Source organism: Apteryx rowi, unplaced genomic scaffold, assembly GCF_003343035.1.
Source record: "Apteryx rowi isolate R43461 unplaced genomic scaffold, aptRow1 scaffold_572, whole genome shotgun sequence".
NCBI lineage: Eukaryota > Metazoa > Chordata > Aves > Apterygiformes > Apterygidae > Apteryx > Apteryx rowi.
Genome location: NW_020450841.1, coordinates 355,608 through 373,476, shown reverse-complemented (window position 1 = coordinate 373,476; position 17,869 = coordinate 355,608). Strand labels below are relative to the sequence as shown.

Genomic DNA, 17,869 nt, shown 5'->3' with positions numbered 1-17,869 from the left:
GGCTCCCCCGCCCGCGGGCGCCGGCTTGGGGCGGGCCGGAGCCGTCGGGGTCCGGCCTGTAACGTAACGGGCCGCGCCGGGCCGGGCCCTCGCGGCGCCGCTGCGGCCCGGAGGCCGTTAAACTGCTCCCGAGGCTGCTTGGGAGCCTCGCCTGCTCCGTCCGCGCCTCTAGAGGGCTTTCTTGTTTTGAAAGCGCCTCCGAGCGGCTCGGCAGCTGAGAAGAAGCTGTTGCTCCCGGGCAGCGGCCGCCGGTGGGGGCGCCGGGCCGGGCCGGGCCGGTGGGGGCGCGGGGCCGCCGGGCCGGGCCGGGCTCGCCTCGCCTCGCCTCGCCCTGCCCTGCCCCGCGGCGGCGGTGCGGAGAGGCGGGTGCTCGGCCCCGGCTGCAGGCGCGGTGTAAAAAAACAGAGCCGCGCAGCTGGCGGGAACCGTTCCCACCGCCTAAACGGGAAAGGGGAGAAAAAAAGAATTCGTGCGGCTCTTGGGACCCGAACCTGACAGCGGTGTGAATACGAGCAGGTGACTCTCGCTCGCTCATCCCTGCGTGGGGCCTCGCGGGTAAAGGCTCGGCAAGGGCGCGCTGGGAGACCCAGCTGGGCGGTCGCTGCCTAACTCTGCCTCGCGTCTGTCGGGCGGAGGTGGCGTTAGGCTGTTAGACGTCCGCTTTACGACGTGCCTGCTTCACCGAGACTTGCAGTTTGGATACGCTTAAGATATTAAGCCTCTTGAGTCCGTTTGGAAACTTGGGTTTGGGAACTTTAATTAAGAGCCCTAGAAAAGTTGGTTGCGTGTCCTGTAGCAATGACAGGATGAGGCTGCTTCACCGCTTCTTTTCCTCGCCTTTTACTGTTCTGTATAGGTTAAAAGTTAGTTGCAAGTGTCACTGTCAAATAGAAACCATTTTCCCAGGCTGGTGTGTTCTGCTCCTTACTGCTTTGGTTTAAAGCAGTTGCCCACTGCTGTAATCCAAGAAGGATTTAAGCGGTGTAGTTATAGAAAGCATACATGTTATTGAATATGTTTGGAGACAGTCTCTGAATCTTGTTCTTGTGACAGTTGACAGGTTCAAGCTGGAGTTTTCTCATCTTCTATATGTTAATCAAAATAAACACCTTGGTGATCTATAAGTTTCCAGCTCCATGTTCCTTAGTGCTAAAATTTGCCAATCTATATCAGTTTATCATGAGGAGGTGGATTTGTTTGTTGGGTATACTGGATATCAAACTGACCACGCTAGTGTGCCTAGAAAGAAAATCAAGGGAGTTATCAGCTACAATACGTGTCTTGGAAGAGGCCACACTTAAATTACACCTTTAAAAAGAAAAAACAATAAAACAACCAACCAACCCCCATTTCATGAGCGACAGACGGTTCTGCTAGACTCCTGCTTTCCCCGTCCCGCTCCCTTTTCCAGCAGAGCTGAAGTATTTGCCGCTGACTGCTTTATTTCTTTTCAGGTACTAGTGAACACTGCCTGCTGTGTTCTGATGCTGGTTGCTAAACTCATCCAGTATATGGTGTTTGGTCCTCTTCGTGTCAGTGAGAGGCAGGTAAGACAGACAAATGCATTGTCTTGGATATCTGTGTTGCTTTCATGTAGCCTAATTTCTTGGTGGATGACTGGTGTAGTTTTCTATATAAAATTGCTGAAGGTTATACAATAAATGTAAGTTTTAAAACAGTATAAACTTAAATCTTACCATTTGGAGTTCTCGCTCTGTAAAATGTTATTCAGTGAAACTGCAGAGGTGAAAATCCACCCAAGAAGCCCTTCGATTTGTCACGCAAGTATTACGTAGCTCGTAGCCACAGCCACAAGCTTCCAGTTTATTTCTGAGTGGAATTTTTCATTTTAATCATTGCTATCGTATTTTACAAGCCCATGGTCAACTTGAAAATCCTCCTTCCTTAATAAATGTTGTCAGATTTCTTAGTGTACCTCATTTCAGAATATTTATTTATTTATATATATATGTTCTTTGCTATTAAGTTTGCATTTGACAGCTCTTCCTCTGCATTTCATAGTTAGTTAGTCATCTGCACTGGCAGGTTGAGTTTGTTCTTGTACATTGCTTTGTGGCTTGACTGCCGGAGGAGTGCACGTATTTTTTTATCTTCAGACATCGGATGGATGGTTTATCTATCCTCAGGTATAAAAGGGGTAGGCAGGCATGTGCCCAGAGAAGGGAGATGAAAGGGCTGAAAACTCAAGTTGTTTGGTTCTGGTCTTGGGCTAGGTGAGAAGGTTTTTAAAAATTCAGCAAGAGGACCAGTAAAGCCCTTAGTTCCTAAAAACAAGTTCCTGCAAAAGACGGAAGCAGCAGCAGTGGCACGAATCATATTGGTGTAGTAAAAAAATAAAAGTAAAAAGGAGCCAAAGTTGCTGTGTGTAAATGCAGTTCTCTAGGAAAAATCGGGCCGTGAGGATTTTTGACGTGCGGAGCCGTGTGGCACATACGGCCTCATTAATAGTCACAGGTCTCCCAAAGCTTGTGATTCACAGCCCTTACAGCCTCTGAGTGAAGGGCATTTGAAACAAGGCACTCCCAAATTGCTTTGGGCCAGATTTTTTTTTCTTTTTTCTATCCTACATGGACCATAAGGATGTGGATTTTTAACCAGCGATAACTTCCAGAATGTTCCCAGCTCCCTTCAAAACAGGCCTGAAAAGCAGTAACAGTGTGGGACTCATTTGCTTTTGCGCAGCTGGGGTATGCTCCAATTCTCATTTAAAGGAAAGCTGTTTATTAATGTTGATGAGCCAATAATGTTGGCATCCTGAAGGAATTCTGTGCCCATCTTAACTATCCTACTGGTGATTTCATCCTGTTCTTGAACAAAACATTCTATTTCATAAAATTTTTCTATCCACAACCAGCTGCTTTTTTTTTATCTGCTATTTGAGACCATCGTACTGTTTCTTTCCTACTGTGTGTGTGTGGGAATAATTGGTTTTTATTGCTCATCCATCTCGTTCTTCACTGTAGGCATTGTGCTTTTTAAGAGCAGACTTTGTCAGCTTTTCTTAATCATCTCTGCACTTGATGAGAAAGGTAGCTTTTTGACAGTTTTTTGGAAGCAGGGTGCTAGGTTAGGTGGGCACTTGGTTTAACTAAGCATGGCCGTGAATCTAACCAATCTAGCAAAGAAAACTTGGTATTTGTGGCCCAGTAGCCACATTACTTGGGCATGGAAAATCTGACCAAGACCAGACCTCCTTTGTGCTAAGCACTGTTTTAGAAATATGGCAGGAAACTGCGCTGTGCACTATGTAGCGCTATTTTGCTGCAGTGGTGCAAAAGACTGAATAGATACTAAGGGCTTCTAATAGTTCTAATATGGTTTGAGATTCTGTAAGGTTAACAAATATTATTCTAGTTGAGTATGCAACTGTCTTTTGTTAACGTATTTTCATGTCGCTACTTGCATCCTTTTTTAACTCTTTTTCCCTCCCTCCCTTTCTCCCATGCCTATTTATCTGCTATGGGCAGGCAGACGTGAGTTGTCAGTGCTTTCACTACAGTAACCAAGTGTCTTCTTTTTCAGCATCTGAAGGATAAATTCTGGAATTTCATTTTCTACAAGTTCATCTTTATTTTTGGCGTGCTGAATGTTCAGACAGTGGAAGAAGTGGTCATGTGGTGCCTCTGGTTCTCTGGACTTGTGTTTCTTCATCTCATGGTTCAGCTCTGCAAGGATCGCTTTGAATACGTAAGCTTTGATTAAGGGCTATCTTTTGGGACGTGCAGATTCCTTTTCTGGTTTGGGCATTGACTCATGATGGGTTGCAAACAGATCATTTAGACCTTTTCCCCACCCTGAGGTGCTGAACACGTGCACCTCCCATCAGCTTCAAATATATTTCCTTTGGAGTGCCATACCAGTCTTACTCCTTCAGTTTTACCATCAGACAAATAGAGCTTAAGATGCTTATTTTCTTTAATAAATTGGCCCATGTATGTGCCATGTAATTTCTGTTATGTAACTCCGTAAGGTGTAACTCTCCTTAGCGAAGAAATCTTGACGACGGTGCATCCCTTAGATTGGTGCCCTTTGGGATTGATCTGTAAAGCCTCTTTCTGTGGATTCTGTGCTCAGGTTTCATGCTAATAGTGCTATTTACATCTACCAAATGTTGACTGCAAATGGCTTTACAATATACTATACAAGTTTTTCACATAAGCTATATCCCAGTTTGTGTTAATACCAAGAATAAATTCAACAGAGGGAGACAGAAATTGAAAGCTAGGCAAGGAGGAAGGAACTGGAATCTGAACAATAAATTTTGCTCTTTAAACATCTATAGTGTACATGTCTTTTCCTCAGCTCCTCTGTCCTGGAATAAGCATTTAAACTAAAATGAATTCCTGAATTTCCTTTTGATAGTTTAGTACTTTGTAATTTTTTTTATTAATATCCGGTAAGTTCTGTCAGTTCATGGGGGTAGCTGAGTACTGAAATTAGATTGGTTGGTATTAGGAAAATTGAGACAGAAATGAGCAAGGCAGTTGTCTGGTAGTGTTTTAGTGGTGTTCAGAAAGCTATAAAAGAGCAAAGCCTCTGCGGGAAGATATCTTTATTATGTGTTCTTGAGAGGAAACTTGGAAAGAGGTTTTTCTTTTGCCTTCAAAGCTTGTATCATAATATTGGACAAAATGGCACATGTGTGATTTGCCCTGCAAGCTCATTGGGGTGGATGTGGAACAGAACCAAATATTAATGAGGAAGAATGAATTTAACAACAAAACACGGGAGTCAACTTATTCAGTCGGGTCAGGCTACAACTTTGGGCAGCTTCTTATTTCTTTGTCCTGTTCTTGCCCTTCCAGCGCTGATGTTTTGCCTCCTGTGTCATCTTTGATTTAAACAGTTTAGGTGTAGCCTGCCATTAAGGTAGTTTAGAGGATTAGTAAGTTGTATGTACTATTGAATGAGACGGAGAACTATTTTCATTAGACTGTCCAGCTGTCCCTAGCTGCAAGTGAGCTTTTTGAGGGAGATGCTTCTTTCTTCCAGAAGAAAATAACTGTGGAAGAACTAGTGGCTGGAAGATGAAGCTGGACAAATTCAGATCAGCTGTAAGGTGCAAAATCTGTCAGAGTTGTTATTCCCATCCCTTGTAGTCTTTAAATCAAAGTTAGGCATCCTTCTAAAAGGCATGCTTGTCCTACGCAGATGCTGTGGATTTGATGCAGAAACTGCTAGGTGAGAGTCTGGTTTTCTTGCACAGGTGATCTGAAAATTAGATTAAATAATGATAATGATCCCTCCTAGCTTCAAAAACCCTGTGAACATAAATGACAGTGAGATGAACAAGACTTTGGGATGCGGTGTGGTTTTAGCTTTCTTTCAGCATCATTTGTTGCTACATTAGGTGGTTGAGATTGTGCCATTGGTTTTATTCTGGAAAACAAAAGAATTTCCTGAATGAGGACTTGTTTGGTGAGGTGAGTATGGAGGGCAGGGTTGATGAAGCACTCCTTTAAACCTGTTGTGTATTTATGTTGCAGCTTTCCTTTTCTCCTACCACACCCATGAGCAGCCACATCAGAGTCCTGACCCTGCTCATCGCCATGCTCCTGTCCTGCTGCGGACTAGCAGTTGTCTGTGGGGTTATCGGCTACACCCATGGAATGCACACGCTGGCTTTCATGGCAGCAGAGGTGAGGCTCCCTGCAGACGTGGGGGTGCTTCTGCCTTGTTTCTCACTCATGGTTTGGGGGATATGTGGGACTCTTTTATGGGTGGTGGGTTTTCTATTAGTTTCCAGAAGAAATTCAGAAGATGCAAACAGCCCCTCCCCTGTTTCATGGTTGCCAGATCTGCATGCTTTCTCTGTTTAAAGTTTAAGACTTGCAGATCATCTTTGTTTGAAGAGGAGAATGAGAGGATAAATCTGTAAGATGATGGCTGAAATCAAATGTCAGTGTATGAAAAAGTAATGGTTGTGCTTCATGAATGTTGCAAGAAGAGTTAGTTGAGATGCCCATTAGAGAAGGGACGAGTATATGTGCATAGGTAATGTGCATCCCAACCCTGTTTCTTTGAGGTTGTATTTTCTATTTCATTTCTCCCCAAAAAGGAATGGGACTAACATCCTTTCCCTAAGGTATGCTCACATGACTTGCTCATGTTTGTGTAAAAAGTTGCGTCTTGGCTGAGATGCAGCAACTCGTGTTTGTGCGCTCCTGAATCCATTGCAGCGTGGAGTAAACATGGGTTGTTGCACTCCACCTGAGGAAGTGGTAATCGCCAACAGAGGGGTGGTAACCAATATAGCTGCAAGTCTGTCATCTTAGCACATCCTCAGTTCAGACAACAAACAGTGCAGACAGCTTGTTTTGTTCTCCGCTGTCTTCAATTTGTATTCAGAGTTAGTGAGGAGGAAAGAAGCCAGGCAGATGGAAGTAGGACAACATGATGCTGGCCACCACAGTTCAGAGCTAGTTTTGAGAAGGCTCATGGAGAGAAGTAGGAAACATAGGAGCAGTGACTGCTTGTAGCTGCATAACAAAGACTGTTTAAATACTTGGCAGTTGTTAATATATCAGTTAACTGTCCCTTAAACATGAGAATATGTCAGAAGGTCAGATTTGCATCTATGTAGTGGAAAAGTTTTGAAGATTTGTTGTGTTGGTGTCTTTAGTGGGTGGAGTCTTGTTAACATTATGTCTCTTATCTTGGCTTGACAGAAGGCTGTATCTGTCTCCTGCCAGCCCGGGGTAGATTTATCAGGGAGTGTTATGGTGCTGAAGCCTTGCCTCGTTCGCGCTGCACCATGTGGTGTACATGTTTTGGGTCACAGGATGGGGCCCAGCTTATTCATGTCAATAGGAGCTGTTGTGTCTGGCTTTGCGGTGCGTTTTAAAAACGGTTTTGTGTTTTGCTTCAAAAGCCTGGTGTTTTAGTGGAACGCTGACTCTCAGCAGGGCTCTTGATTTACAAAGTGGTGGCAAAATCAGCCGAAGTGCATGGTCCGTGGTCAAGCCATCGATCCCTGTAGCCTACTGTGCTTTTGGTGGACAGTAGTGGAGGCTTAGGGAGAATATACAGGAAAGGGTCTCCTGCGCTTGCTTCCGGCAACTGGTGTTTAAGGACATTCCTGCACTGACAGCTGCACAAGTCTCTTGGGTTTGATAGCTACAGATGGACTCTGGAAAGTTGTTTAATCCTTTTTTGAACTCATTTATACTTTGACCTCTGCAATAGCCAAAGGCAACGGATTCCACATTTAACTGGGCTTTATGTACACAAAAGAGCTCTTTTAGTTGTGCCAGATCTGCTGCCTGATAGTTTCCCTGGCTATCATCTATTACGTTTGCGGTGGGAAAACCAGCCCAGAGTCATTCCTTGTTTACCCTTCTTACACCATTTATGACTTTAGAGACCTTTCTCCTTTTCCCCTTCTGACCCTTCTTCCAAGCAAGAGTCCTAGTCCATTTAATCTCTCCTTATATGAAACTGTTTAATATCTTGCCCTTTTCTGCACCTTTTCTAATATACCTTTTATGGGATGGTGCCCATGAGTAGTTTCCTTCACTTGGATAAAACGTTTAGGTTTCCTACTGTACAGCTACTAACGGTGACACCTCGTGGCAGTCTGCAAGCTCTCTGCAAAAAAGCATTAAACCAGGAAGACTAAACTGTTTTCTTGGTGGTGGCTTGTGTGATGCTGTTTGAGAGGGACCCTGCCAAGCGTATGCCATTAGCGTATATTTAATTACATTAAGTTGCATTAAGCTATTTTTTTCTTCCTCCTGACTCTGCAAACATTGATTTAGCTTGATGCCTCAGGGCTTGCAATAAAGCAATATGGATGTTTTTCTTGGGTTTTAGGTAGGCTTCCCCTTATTCTGGGTTGTTTGTCAGTGCCCAGAAAACGATGAATAAGGACAGTCGGTGGTTTGTTTGTTTCTTTTATTTGAATAAACAATAATTTTTTTGTTGTTTAATATATGGTACTTGAGAATTACAGTTTAGCCTGTAATGTCCAGCCTGTTTTTGCACCTTTTTATTGTTAGAAGGAATTACTGCATTCCTGTAGCAACTGTACTCTGATCCTGTTCCACACGTGTTAGTTAAGCCCATGTAATAACAGCAGTATTTACATCTTAGAGCTGTACCTTGCAGATAGTAGTGTATTTTCTGTACAGCTTCTCATGCCGCACCCATTGAGCATTTAAGTGCTGAGCTACATGAGTAATGTCTGTAAGCTGTGTATTCTGCCGCGGAGTCCCCAGGGGACAAGTGTGCGGTTGCCCAGAGAGGTGGTGGAGTCTCCTTCTCTGGAGATATTCAAAACGCGCCTGGATGCAATCCTGTGCAATGTGCTCTAGGTGACCCTGCTTGAGCAGGGGGGTTGGACTAGATGATCTCCAGAGGTCCCTTCCAACCTCAGCGATTCTGTGATTCTGTGCGCGGAGTGGAGCAGTTTCTTTCGGGCAGAGCAAGATCTGTTGAGGTGTCATCACTGCAAATGTTCTGCTGGATGTTCAGAACCTCAGATTATGGCRTTGTGTAACTTGTGATGCAATATTTTACTTTCCGGGAAGTATTTCTCATGTTAGAACGTAGAATGCGTCGCTGGGATCAGCGTAGGAGCTGGGGAGCCTTGCCTTGGCCAAATCTGTGCTGGCTCATTATTTCAGTTTTGCTGCTCTTGCTGGCTCAGCACTAACCAGTATAAATAATGTCTTGGCCACAAAATGGTGAATTACAAGGAAGTATTAAAATCCCACAGATCCCGAATGCTGACTTATATTTTTAACCTCTTAAAAGTTACAAGGCCTAGACTCTTTGGGTTGACAGATGTCTTCCTTATCAGAGATTTTATGCTATATGACTAGTTTTGATACAAATCTGTGCTCAAAGCATATTCATCCAGCAGATCAGAAAATCGTTCTGTTTTACCGCTTGCAAGGTTAGGATTTGGACATGTTTACTTTTGCTCTGTGGTTTACTCCAAGTTTCACCGTAGCTGAAAACCTCGTGAGAACAAGGCAGGGCCTCCTCCTGTCCCCCAGACGTGGCTGTTTCGGCGGGAGCTAGAAGAAGGTCTCCTAGCCTGCCTGCCAGGAGCGGCTTGTGTGCTGATTTAAGTTTTTTGTGGAAGATGGCTCCTGATGAGAACGGAACACAGTGGTAGTGACTTGACGTTATACTCTTGACTAACTTTTTTTGTGGTGTTTGAATGATTTGTGTGTCTTATCCTGAAGCCATTATTTGGACAAAAGATTGTAGTGGTTGTAAAGTAATCACAGAAACACATTTTTTAAAGCCATATGATATATAATAAACAATTGGCAAATGTTTTGGGTTTTACTAAAGATTAAATGTGCATAGAAGCATATTTTTAAGAATTTTTTTTACAAACAGAAAAACATCATTCAAAACTTTATTGCTTTATTGCTCTAATGGGGCATTACCTTTTTTGATGTTTTCAAATACTGTTTTTACTACTTATGCAAAAGTGTGCCATCGAATCAGTTTTACAGAAATGGTTTGCAGTTGCTCGTTACAAATCCCCTGCATCGTAGTGTCACTTGGCCCCTGCTACCTGAGGGGTAGCATGGGCACTCTCTGAAGGGACTTCATCCTGTCTTATTTTTTTTTAATGGGACGTCACAGCAGAGGGTCAGGGAGTTGTGGGACTGACAGGTTAGGGAGGGAGTTAATGGGGCCGTTTCTTAGATGACAAGAGCATGTGGAAATACGGTTAGGTATTCTAGAAGCAGACTTTTCCGCTGACTTGTCTTTAGAATAGATTCTTGATCTACTTATGCTTTCTCATACACTCGATTTTTTTCTCTCTGCTTAGCATAGAGGGGTGAGTATGACTAAACAGAGAAGTTATTTTCTTGCTGTTCACCTCTCTCTCAGCAAAGGGGGGATATATTTGAAAGTGTTTCCATGGTTCTTCTAGAAATCCCTGCTACTGTTCGATTCTTTGAATTTTTCTTGAGCAGTGGGATGGGGAGAGGTGTGCTAGTTTCAGCTGAAGGTAGCTGAAGTACGACTGTCTGTGATAGAAGCGTGAGATTAATGTACCTTTCTCTCTTCTACAGTCTCTGCTTGTGACAGTGAGAACTGCTCATGTGATTTTACGGTAAGTAGGCTATGTTTTATGCGATGGTCATTCCAAGAAGGCAGTGCAGATAGGGTGGGCTGTTTTTGTTTTTTTAAGAGGTGTATGTAGTTACCTTGTTGAATCGCAAGTGTATATTTGGAGATGGGCAAAGGTTATTAACTTTAGACAGTACAATTTTTTTAAATGCAAATACTGCAATGTATGGATATTTTTAGTGGGTGCTAATAATACCGTGCCTGAGGCATAGATAAAAATGGATTGGTGCTGTTGTACAGGGGTTGATTTAGGCTACTTCATGTCATCACATTGGATTTCTTTTAAGTCATCTTAATCTCTAGAACTTTTACTTTAGAAAAAAATGGGATGTACATGCATATGTAATGCTTGTGTATGTACATGTGGACCATGAGGTGTAGAACAGAAAACTTTTTTGCCCGTGTCACCAGTGGCATTTCAGGTCTGTCTCACTAAGCTGTAACGCCTCTCCTGAGAAACACCTCTCAGGTTGCAAACCATGGGTCTGTAGTGTGCATGATGGTGATCCCAAGCTTGGCTTTCAGTCCATGCGGGTTTTTTTAGCAAATGCTACAATATCTCCTCTGCCAGATGGTCGTCTCTGTAATGCCGATGTGGGCTAAGCCTTGCTGGCCTTTTGCCTTTTTCAAATAGTGCTGTTTGAAACCAGCCGTGTTAGAAAGACAAGGGAAGTGCAGAGTTTGCGCACTGGGTTTAGGAAGGGCAAAGAATCCATGTCCAGAAGTTGTTTGAAAAATGTATAAAATAGTCTGAATGTTAGAGATTTTAGCTAATGGAAAATATAGAATGACATTGATGTTCCTGCTCTTGCAGATATGTAATTCATCTCTGGGATCTCAACCACGAAGGAACGTGGGAGGGCAAAGGCACTTACGTGTACTACACAGACTTTGTCATGGAGCTAACCTTGCTGTCGCTCGACCTGATGCATCATATTCATATGCTGGTATGAAATATGGAGATAATGTTAAGCAAAGAGACTTGTCTTAATCTGAAGAGTACTGGGCATATATATTTTATGCTTTTCTGAGTCGAATGTTACAGAGAAGCTCTTTATTTAAAGAGGAAACTGTAGTAGACTTCTAGGCATTCTGTGTAACTGGAGTTCTTGGAAACAAATTTTTTATGGAGTATTAATGACCATATAATTATCTGTTTAATAGATGTTTCATTAGCTTTGTCTCTTAGTAATAACAAACTGAATCATCAGGAGAAATGAAACATTTTCATTGTTAGCAGGGGACATCAGACTGAAGAGGACTGAATACAATTTATTATAAATGCTGTGCTGCTTAAGTTGTATCTGCGAATGTAAAGAGTAGCAATTCTTGTGAATGTGTATGACTAATCTGAATAGGTCTCAGCAGAGGAAAAGCTATTCAGTGCTGCTTTCGCAAACTTTTTTTCTCTTAAGACCCAATGCAGTTTCTTGTGGCAGAAATTCTGCAAATAAATCTTCCCTCCACTAAATTCCTTTCTCCTATTCACCCCTTATTTATACAGACTAGATAATGATTCTTTGAAAACAAACACGAAAAAATGAGGAGAAAGTGTTAAAATGTTTGGCTTTCTGGTTTGTTTTTGTTTTTTCTTTTCTTGTTGTTTATAGTGATGGTGGTAAATTTGATTGGAAAATCCAGAGCTCTTCAGGCTATGTTAATGTTTGTTTTATTGGTTAGTCTGGCATACATATATATATATATATATATATATATATATATATATATTTTTATTTGTAAGTCTGCTTCTTGATTCCCATGGTATTTTTTTTTCTAATCACCATTCTGTTTTCTTTAAAGTTATTTGGCAATATCTGGTTGTCAATGGCTAGCCTGGTGATTTTTATGCAGCTGCGTTACCTGTTTCATGAAGTTCAGCGAAGAATTCGTCGGCATAAGAACTACCTGCGTGTGGTCGGAAACATGGAAGCTATGTGAGCCTCTGATTTGCTTTGGGGATTTGATTTGGCTCTTGGAGGGAGGATCCTGATCAAGAAGTTGGGGTTCTTTTATGTTCTTTTCGTATATGATGTCATGTGGTAGGCAGGAGAGATACAGCTTGCAAATCCAGCCGTTAAGTCTTTACGCCTAGGGTGTATTTTACAAGTTCTTTGTTTCCGTGTTGTTTGTTGCAGGGGACGCGCTTTTGGGGTTTAACAGATATATGAGGCTGACTTCATAAGAGCGGCATTACTGATAACAAGTGAACCCCCCTGCCCAGTATTTCTTCCCTCATATTCTCTTGTGTTCTGCCCTAGGCAATAGGGGTGGCATAAGCTCTGCAGAGCTCTGCCTGTCTCGGCTGTGAAGCATCGGCTTTGTGTCTGATGGAAACATTTACTGGTGTAGCTAGAATTAAATAATAAAACGGATCATATTAACTAGTACAAACCTAGTGCCAGGCTGTAAATGCTCTTAACTTCTTAAGCCATAGCATTCAGTTACTGCCTGAAATTGAATCAAAATCTTAATTTGAGGAAAAAATGTATTCAACTTTAAGTATGAAAGACTGTAGCCTGCCTCCTTCATGTTAGTAGCTTATTTAAAACCCTGACTTCTCTGGAGATTACTAAGGTTTTCTTTGTGAAAGCTCATTTAATAGCTACAATAACTGGTTAAGAGCTGCATAACAAAGTTCACCCACAGTACGTTATTTTTATTCGGTAGGTGTAACACCTAAACCCCTCTGTAAGCTGCTCACAAGGCTGTTTGAGTTGCAAGTATCTTGGACTTCTTGTCCAAGTGACTTGATGTGTTTTTTTTGTCGTTCTGGTTGTTTTGGAAGAACCTCGTTCTAGCTTCTTCCTGAAGTTGCCAATGGAAATTTGCTCCATGGGTTTGTTTAGTCATTTTTCAGGCATATTCCATGCTAGCAGTACTGTGAAATGTTCCTGTACCACTCATCACCATACTGTCTCTGTTTGGATACTACATAGTAGCTGATCGCATGGTGCTGTAGTTAAACAAACAAACAAACAAAAAATCAAAGACAAAGTTTTTTTGAGGGGGGCAAATTTATGAGGGCAAATATAGTCAGAGCATACATGTTTCCGATCCCAAGAAAACATCTTAATTTATACAGCTTTTGAAATTCATTTAGAAAAATGACATAAGCCAAATCTGCGCAGATTATAACTTGAGGTTCACAACCTAATGAGCATATTCCTTGGAAGAAAATAAGTCAAAGTTTTTTCAACCTAGGGCAGATGGGGACATGTGCAAGAAAAATATGTCTGTGAGAAGGCATGGGAGAGGTGTGTGCAGGAGACTCGGTCTTCCTTTGCAGTGTGAGTTCTAGATATGGAAAAGATAACAAACCTGCTGGCACATCTCACCCAAGGAAAAGCAGACATGGAGGATAAGTGTTTTCATTGCAGGCGACTGCAGAGAGAAGGCTGTGCTGATCTGGCATAATCACTTTCTTGTCTCTTTTTTTTTTTTTTTTTCTTCTTCTTCTTTGTAGGTTTGCAGTCGCAACACCAGAAGAGCTAGCGGTCAATAATGATGACTGTGCCATTTGCTGGGACTCCATGCAGTCTGCACGAAAACTCCCTTGCGGCCATCTCTTCCACAAGTACGTTTCTGGGGATGGAGACAGTGGGGTTGACTGGAGGAAGTAAGAGTTATGTGCGCATGGCCTGAAAGTTAGAGCAGTATGACAAGTAACCGCCTATCAGAAAAGCCATGATTGCCTACTCCTTGTGTCATCTTGGTCTGTTGCTAATTACAAAGTAAAAATCATGTTCTCTTCAGTCATTTTCATGTTTGAGTTAGATTCACTTGGTGCATCTTTTCCCTCAAGGTAAGTGTATGCATCTTGTCAGCTAATGGGTCGATAGTATTTAGGTATGGTATTTTAAGTGGAAGTCCGTACCCCAGCTTGCTGTGTAAATATTTGGGGTGGCAGACTGTTTTTTTCCCCTTGCTTTATCCCAGTCTTCACTTCCTCCATGAAGATGCATTGATTTTCAAGTGATGAAGAAAATTCGGCATTAGCCCCTTAAGTACCTTTCAGGTATCAGCTTTAAAGGAAAAACAAGAAATATTTTTTGCGTAGTGCATCCTTAAGTGATGATGGGTGCTCCAGGGCAGTTGTGGAGGCCAGGACTGTTTATAAGATTTCCTGTGGGGGTCAGAGTCCGTCAGGGCTATAAAACACATTAAACAAATAAACCATCCAGCTGAAGAGGTCCCTAAACAGCTGATGGTTGGGAGCTGGGAGGCTCTTGACCGGAGGATCACACTATCTACTTGTTTTCTACACTTGCCATATAGTGAACAGTAGCAGATGCTTGTGGAGACAGTATGCTGAGCTAGATGCACCTTCTCTTGGCCTTTTGCAGCTGTTCGTTTTCATGCTTATGTGTAAAAACAAGCAGAGGATTGGGGCTTGGGTCAGAATTTCTGAAGTGCCATTTGACTAGCATTAACATGCATGGTCAGTTAAATTGTCTCTGTGGTGTCGTATGAGCAAATTCCTTCTTGCATATAGCTCTTTTCTTGTTAGCTGTCAAACCAGAGGTTATAATGTGTGTGCTGATTTGTTGTCATTTATGACAAACCTTGTCATAAATATTTATGTGTTCCAAGAAGTCTCTAATGAGATAATTTGTTTCAGTTGCAGAAACTCTTCTTCCAATGCTACTGAATCAGCTGAATGCTTAATCACCTACTGTGCACTTGAGGAGAAGCCCAGGGTCTCCTCTTCGAAACATTGTTTTCTCTGCATCTAAAATGACCCTTTTGTATTTTCTCTGAAGCTAGGTTACCCTTATCTGTTTGTTGCATCTGGGGAGGAAACATGTTACATTGGATAACTTAAAATTGCATATATATAAAAAAAATCACCCCCCCCCCCCAAAAAAAAGAAAGAAAGATAATTGCCAGCCTTGGTTGTCTCCTTTCTTGTTGCATTCATGATCACTAGACAAAGGTTTACTTATCTCCCAAGCTTCATTTGCCTGGGAGTTTTTCCTTTGAAAATGGGATTTAGCAATCTGCCAAGAAGAAACTATTATTGTAAAAAGATACCCCCCCCCCCCAAAAAAAAAAAACCAACAACAACCCAGGTTGTATTAATAACTGTATATACAACCTAAGAATGGTTTCTGTCCTCGTCAAAGCCTGGTGATTTTGCTAACAGGCTAAACATGGAGCTCTTGTGCCCATTCTCAGTTACATGGCAGTTTATCCATAGCCATTTATTTGGAGAAGAAGAGAAGATAGTGGGGTGGATTCACATAGCTGAGATCAAGCGTGTGCCCAAATATTAATTAATTTTAATGGGAGTGGGCATCTGAATCTGTTAGGCTCCTTTAGAAGTCTCTTCTTTATCTTTTAGGAGCCAGACAGTAACTTTAAAAAGAGCTGTTGCTCTAAGGTTTTGCCCACCTCAACCTATTTTTTAATCATCCTACTACTGAAGAGCTGTAGGTGACTGATTCCTTCTCTCTTTATCAGTCCAAAATGAATGTAACCACCACTGGCTTACTGCAAACCTTCAGGACTTGGTGCTCATGGAGATTGAAAGGGGGCTGTGTTGATTGCAGGGTGATTGGGCTGTTGAGGAACAGCAATGTGGTGAATCACTCCACGTGTTTCACCGGTGACCTTTTGAGTGCAGCTGTAGCAGAGATTTGTCCGAGTTTGCTGTGTACAGGGTTATTTTCCTGTAGTAACAGAGATGAAGCTGTATAGCACCGGCGGTGCTAACATGCTAGCTATGTGCAGTGTGTTGATGACCAAAGTGGTAGAAAACCGTAGATTTTTACTGTAGTGCTTTTGACATTTCTGGGATGCCCATCCATGTCACTTCTGGATGTTGCATATCTATCCGTTTAGGCGTGATGAGAAACGCATTGACAATAAGGTCACTGCACTAGAGCATTAGGAAGACTGCAGAATGTATCCTTGACTTTGCTACAGTCTTGCAATTTGGGCTTTTTACTTACTCTCTCAGCCAGCCCAAACCTGTAATCTGTGCCTTTGCTCCATTTGCCCATATACAACTTGTGAAACAGGTTTATTTTAGCTTTTTTATTTTATTTTTTTGTGTGTGTGTCTCCCTGCCCTTCTAAAGTGCTTTGAGAGCCTCTCTTGGAAGAAGCAAAAAAACCCCCACCCTGCAAGCGTGAAATGTGTTTAGTTCTGTGAAATTCAGTTCTCTTCCATACTGGAAATTAAGTTTTGCAAGAAGCAAATAACATAGTTGGGAAATATCAGTTGGAATCAAAAAGTAGGCACAGCTCTGAGTATTTAAACCTACATTTCAAACTCTTCTCACTTCCTGCAAGACAGTGAATGTTTAGTATTCAGTAAACCTTGTAGTGGCACAGCACTGGGTTGTATTAATATTTAATTTTATTTTATTTAGAGAGTTCCCAGAGTGGCACTCCCTTTAGTGCTGACATGGATAATATTTTTGAAAAGATATTTGAAAAACTTTGGAGGTGCCATTACCATATCAGTCTGGCAGAACTGCTATGAAAATTGCCAGTTCATCATAAGCCTTTGTCCTGTTGGTTTTTGTCCATTTTCAGTATCAGGTGGCGAGAAAAAAGAATCTCTTTGTTTCCCATTCCAAGCAAAACTTATTTGCTCTAAGCTAGAGGGACAATGAAAACATGCAGAGCTTTTTAAGTTTGGGATAAATCTCCAGGTTAATTTATAAAAAGTAAAGTGAGTATTGAGAGGCTTGAGTATTTTCAGCTGAAAGAGATAAGAAACATATGCCAGAGTAGTCAGACGCTCATCAAGTATACCCCACATTATCTCTGAACAATCTATATACTTTTGTTAATGTTTTGTGCAGAATATGCTACAGCTAATTGATGTACTTGTGATCGTGGTGTTTTAGACAAATGCTGTAAACTCACTATAACATTCTCTTTTTTTGTCAGCTCGTGCCTGCGGTCCTGGCTTGAACAAGACACGTCTTGCCCCACCTGCAGAATGTCTCTTAATATCACTGACAGCCATCATGTGAGGGAGGATCACCAAAGGGAGAACCTAGATGAGAACTTGGTGCCTGTGGCAGTGGCAGAAGGCAGACCGCGCTTGAACCAGCACAATCACTTCTTCCACTTTGACGGTGAGTTAAGCAGGTTTGACTTCTGATGCTGCTACCCAAACAAACGAAGGGAACAGGCTTCCACAGAAGTGAATTCTGTCCATGTTCCAGTTGAAACTTAAACTGTGCTTCTACTGGAGTTTGTCAAATACCCTTCTTAGAGTTTCTTCGCAAGACTTCAGATGTATACTTGTAAGACTGTCCAGAGCTACAGGGATTTCTTGAAAGACTTTATACTGTTAAGTAAGTGCTCCCTTTTTCTTGATTTGTTGTGGTTCGCAGTTTTAACACTGACATTTATTCCTTACGTGCCCTGTTGACCAACAGAATGCAATATTAATGTGTTTTATTTTGCTACCAAATGGTTGGTTAATGAGTGACTGCTGGGGAAGGAAACTGTGTGGTACCACTTAAAAGTTGATCTTTCCCTACCCCTAGGTTATGTGAGGTTCTCACAAGTCCCTGCTTGCAGCTTAATTTGCAAGAACCTTGCAATCCTTGGTCAGGTGCAGAACTCCGCGGAAGCTCCTTCTTAGGCATCATGTACTGGAACAGTCTTAGATATTGGTTCTGGTGATCTCAGTGGTGTATCATCAAAAATATTCACCAAAGCACATGCTATTTCAGGTTGTGACGAGTTCTGTGTGTACAGATAAACATATCTGAAAGAGATGAAAATTT

The 17,869-nt window shown here is 42.1% G+C and overlaps 1 protein-coding gene across 1 annotated transcript in view; it reads left to right on the top strand.

Moving 5' to 3' along the window:
- Window positions 1-375: 375 nt before the first annotated feature.
- The window catches only part of AMFR (autocrine motility factor receptor), a 30,531-nt gene continuing 13,037 nt past the window's right edge, over window positions 376-17,869 (top strand). Inside the window, exons 1-9 of the mRNA XM_026082330.1 lie at window positions 376-516; window positions 1,455-1,547; window positions 3,544-3,708; window positions 5,508-5,660; window positions 10,062-10,102; window positions 10,934-11,066; window positions 11,920-12,053; window positions 13,583-13,693; window positions 17,019-17,209. Of these exons, the coding sequence (XP_025938115.1) occupies window positions 1,485-1,547; window positions 3,544-3,708; window positions 5,508-5,660; window positions 10,062-10,102; window positions 10,934-11,066; window positions 11,920-12,053; window positions 13,583-13,693; window positions 17,019-17,209 (991 nt within the window). The 5' untranslated portion in view covers window positions 376-516; window positions 1,455-1,484. The remainder of the gene's footprint in view (window positions 517-1,454; window positions 1,548-3,543; window positions 3,709-5,507; window positions 5,661-10,061; window positions 10,103-10,933; window positions 11,067-11,919; window positions 12,054-13,582; window positions 13,694-17,018; window positions 17,210-17,869) is intronic.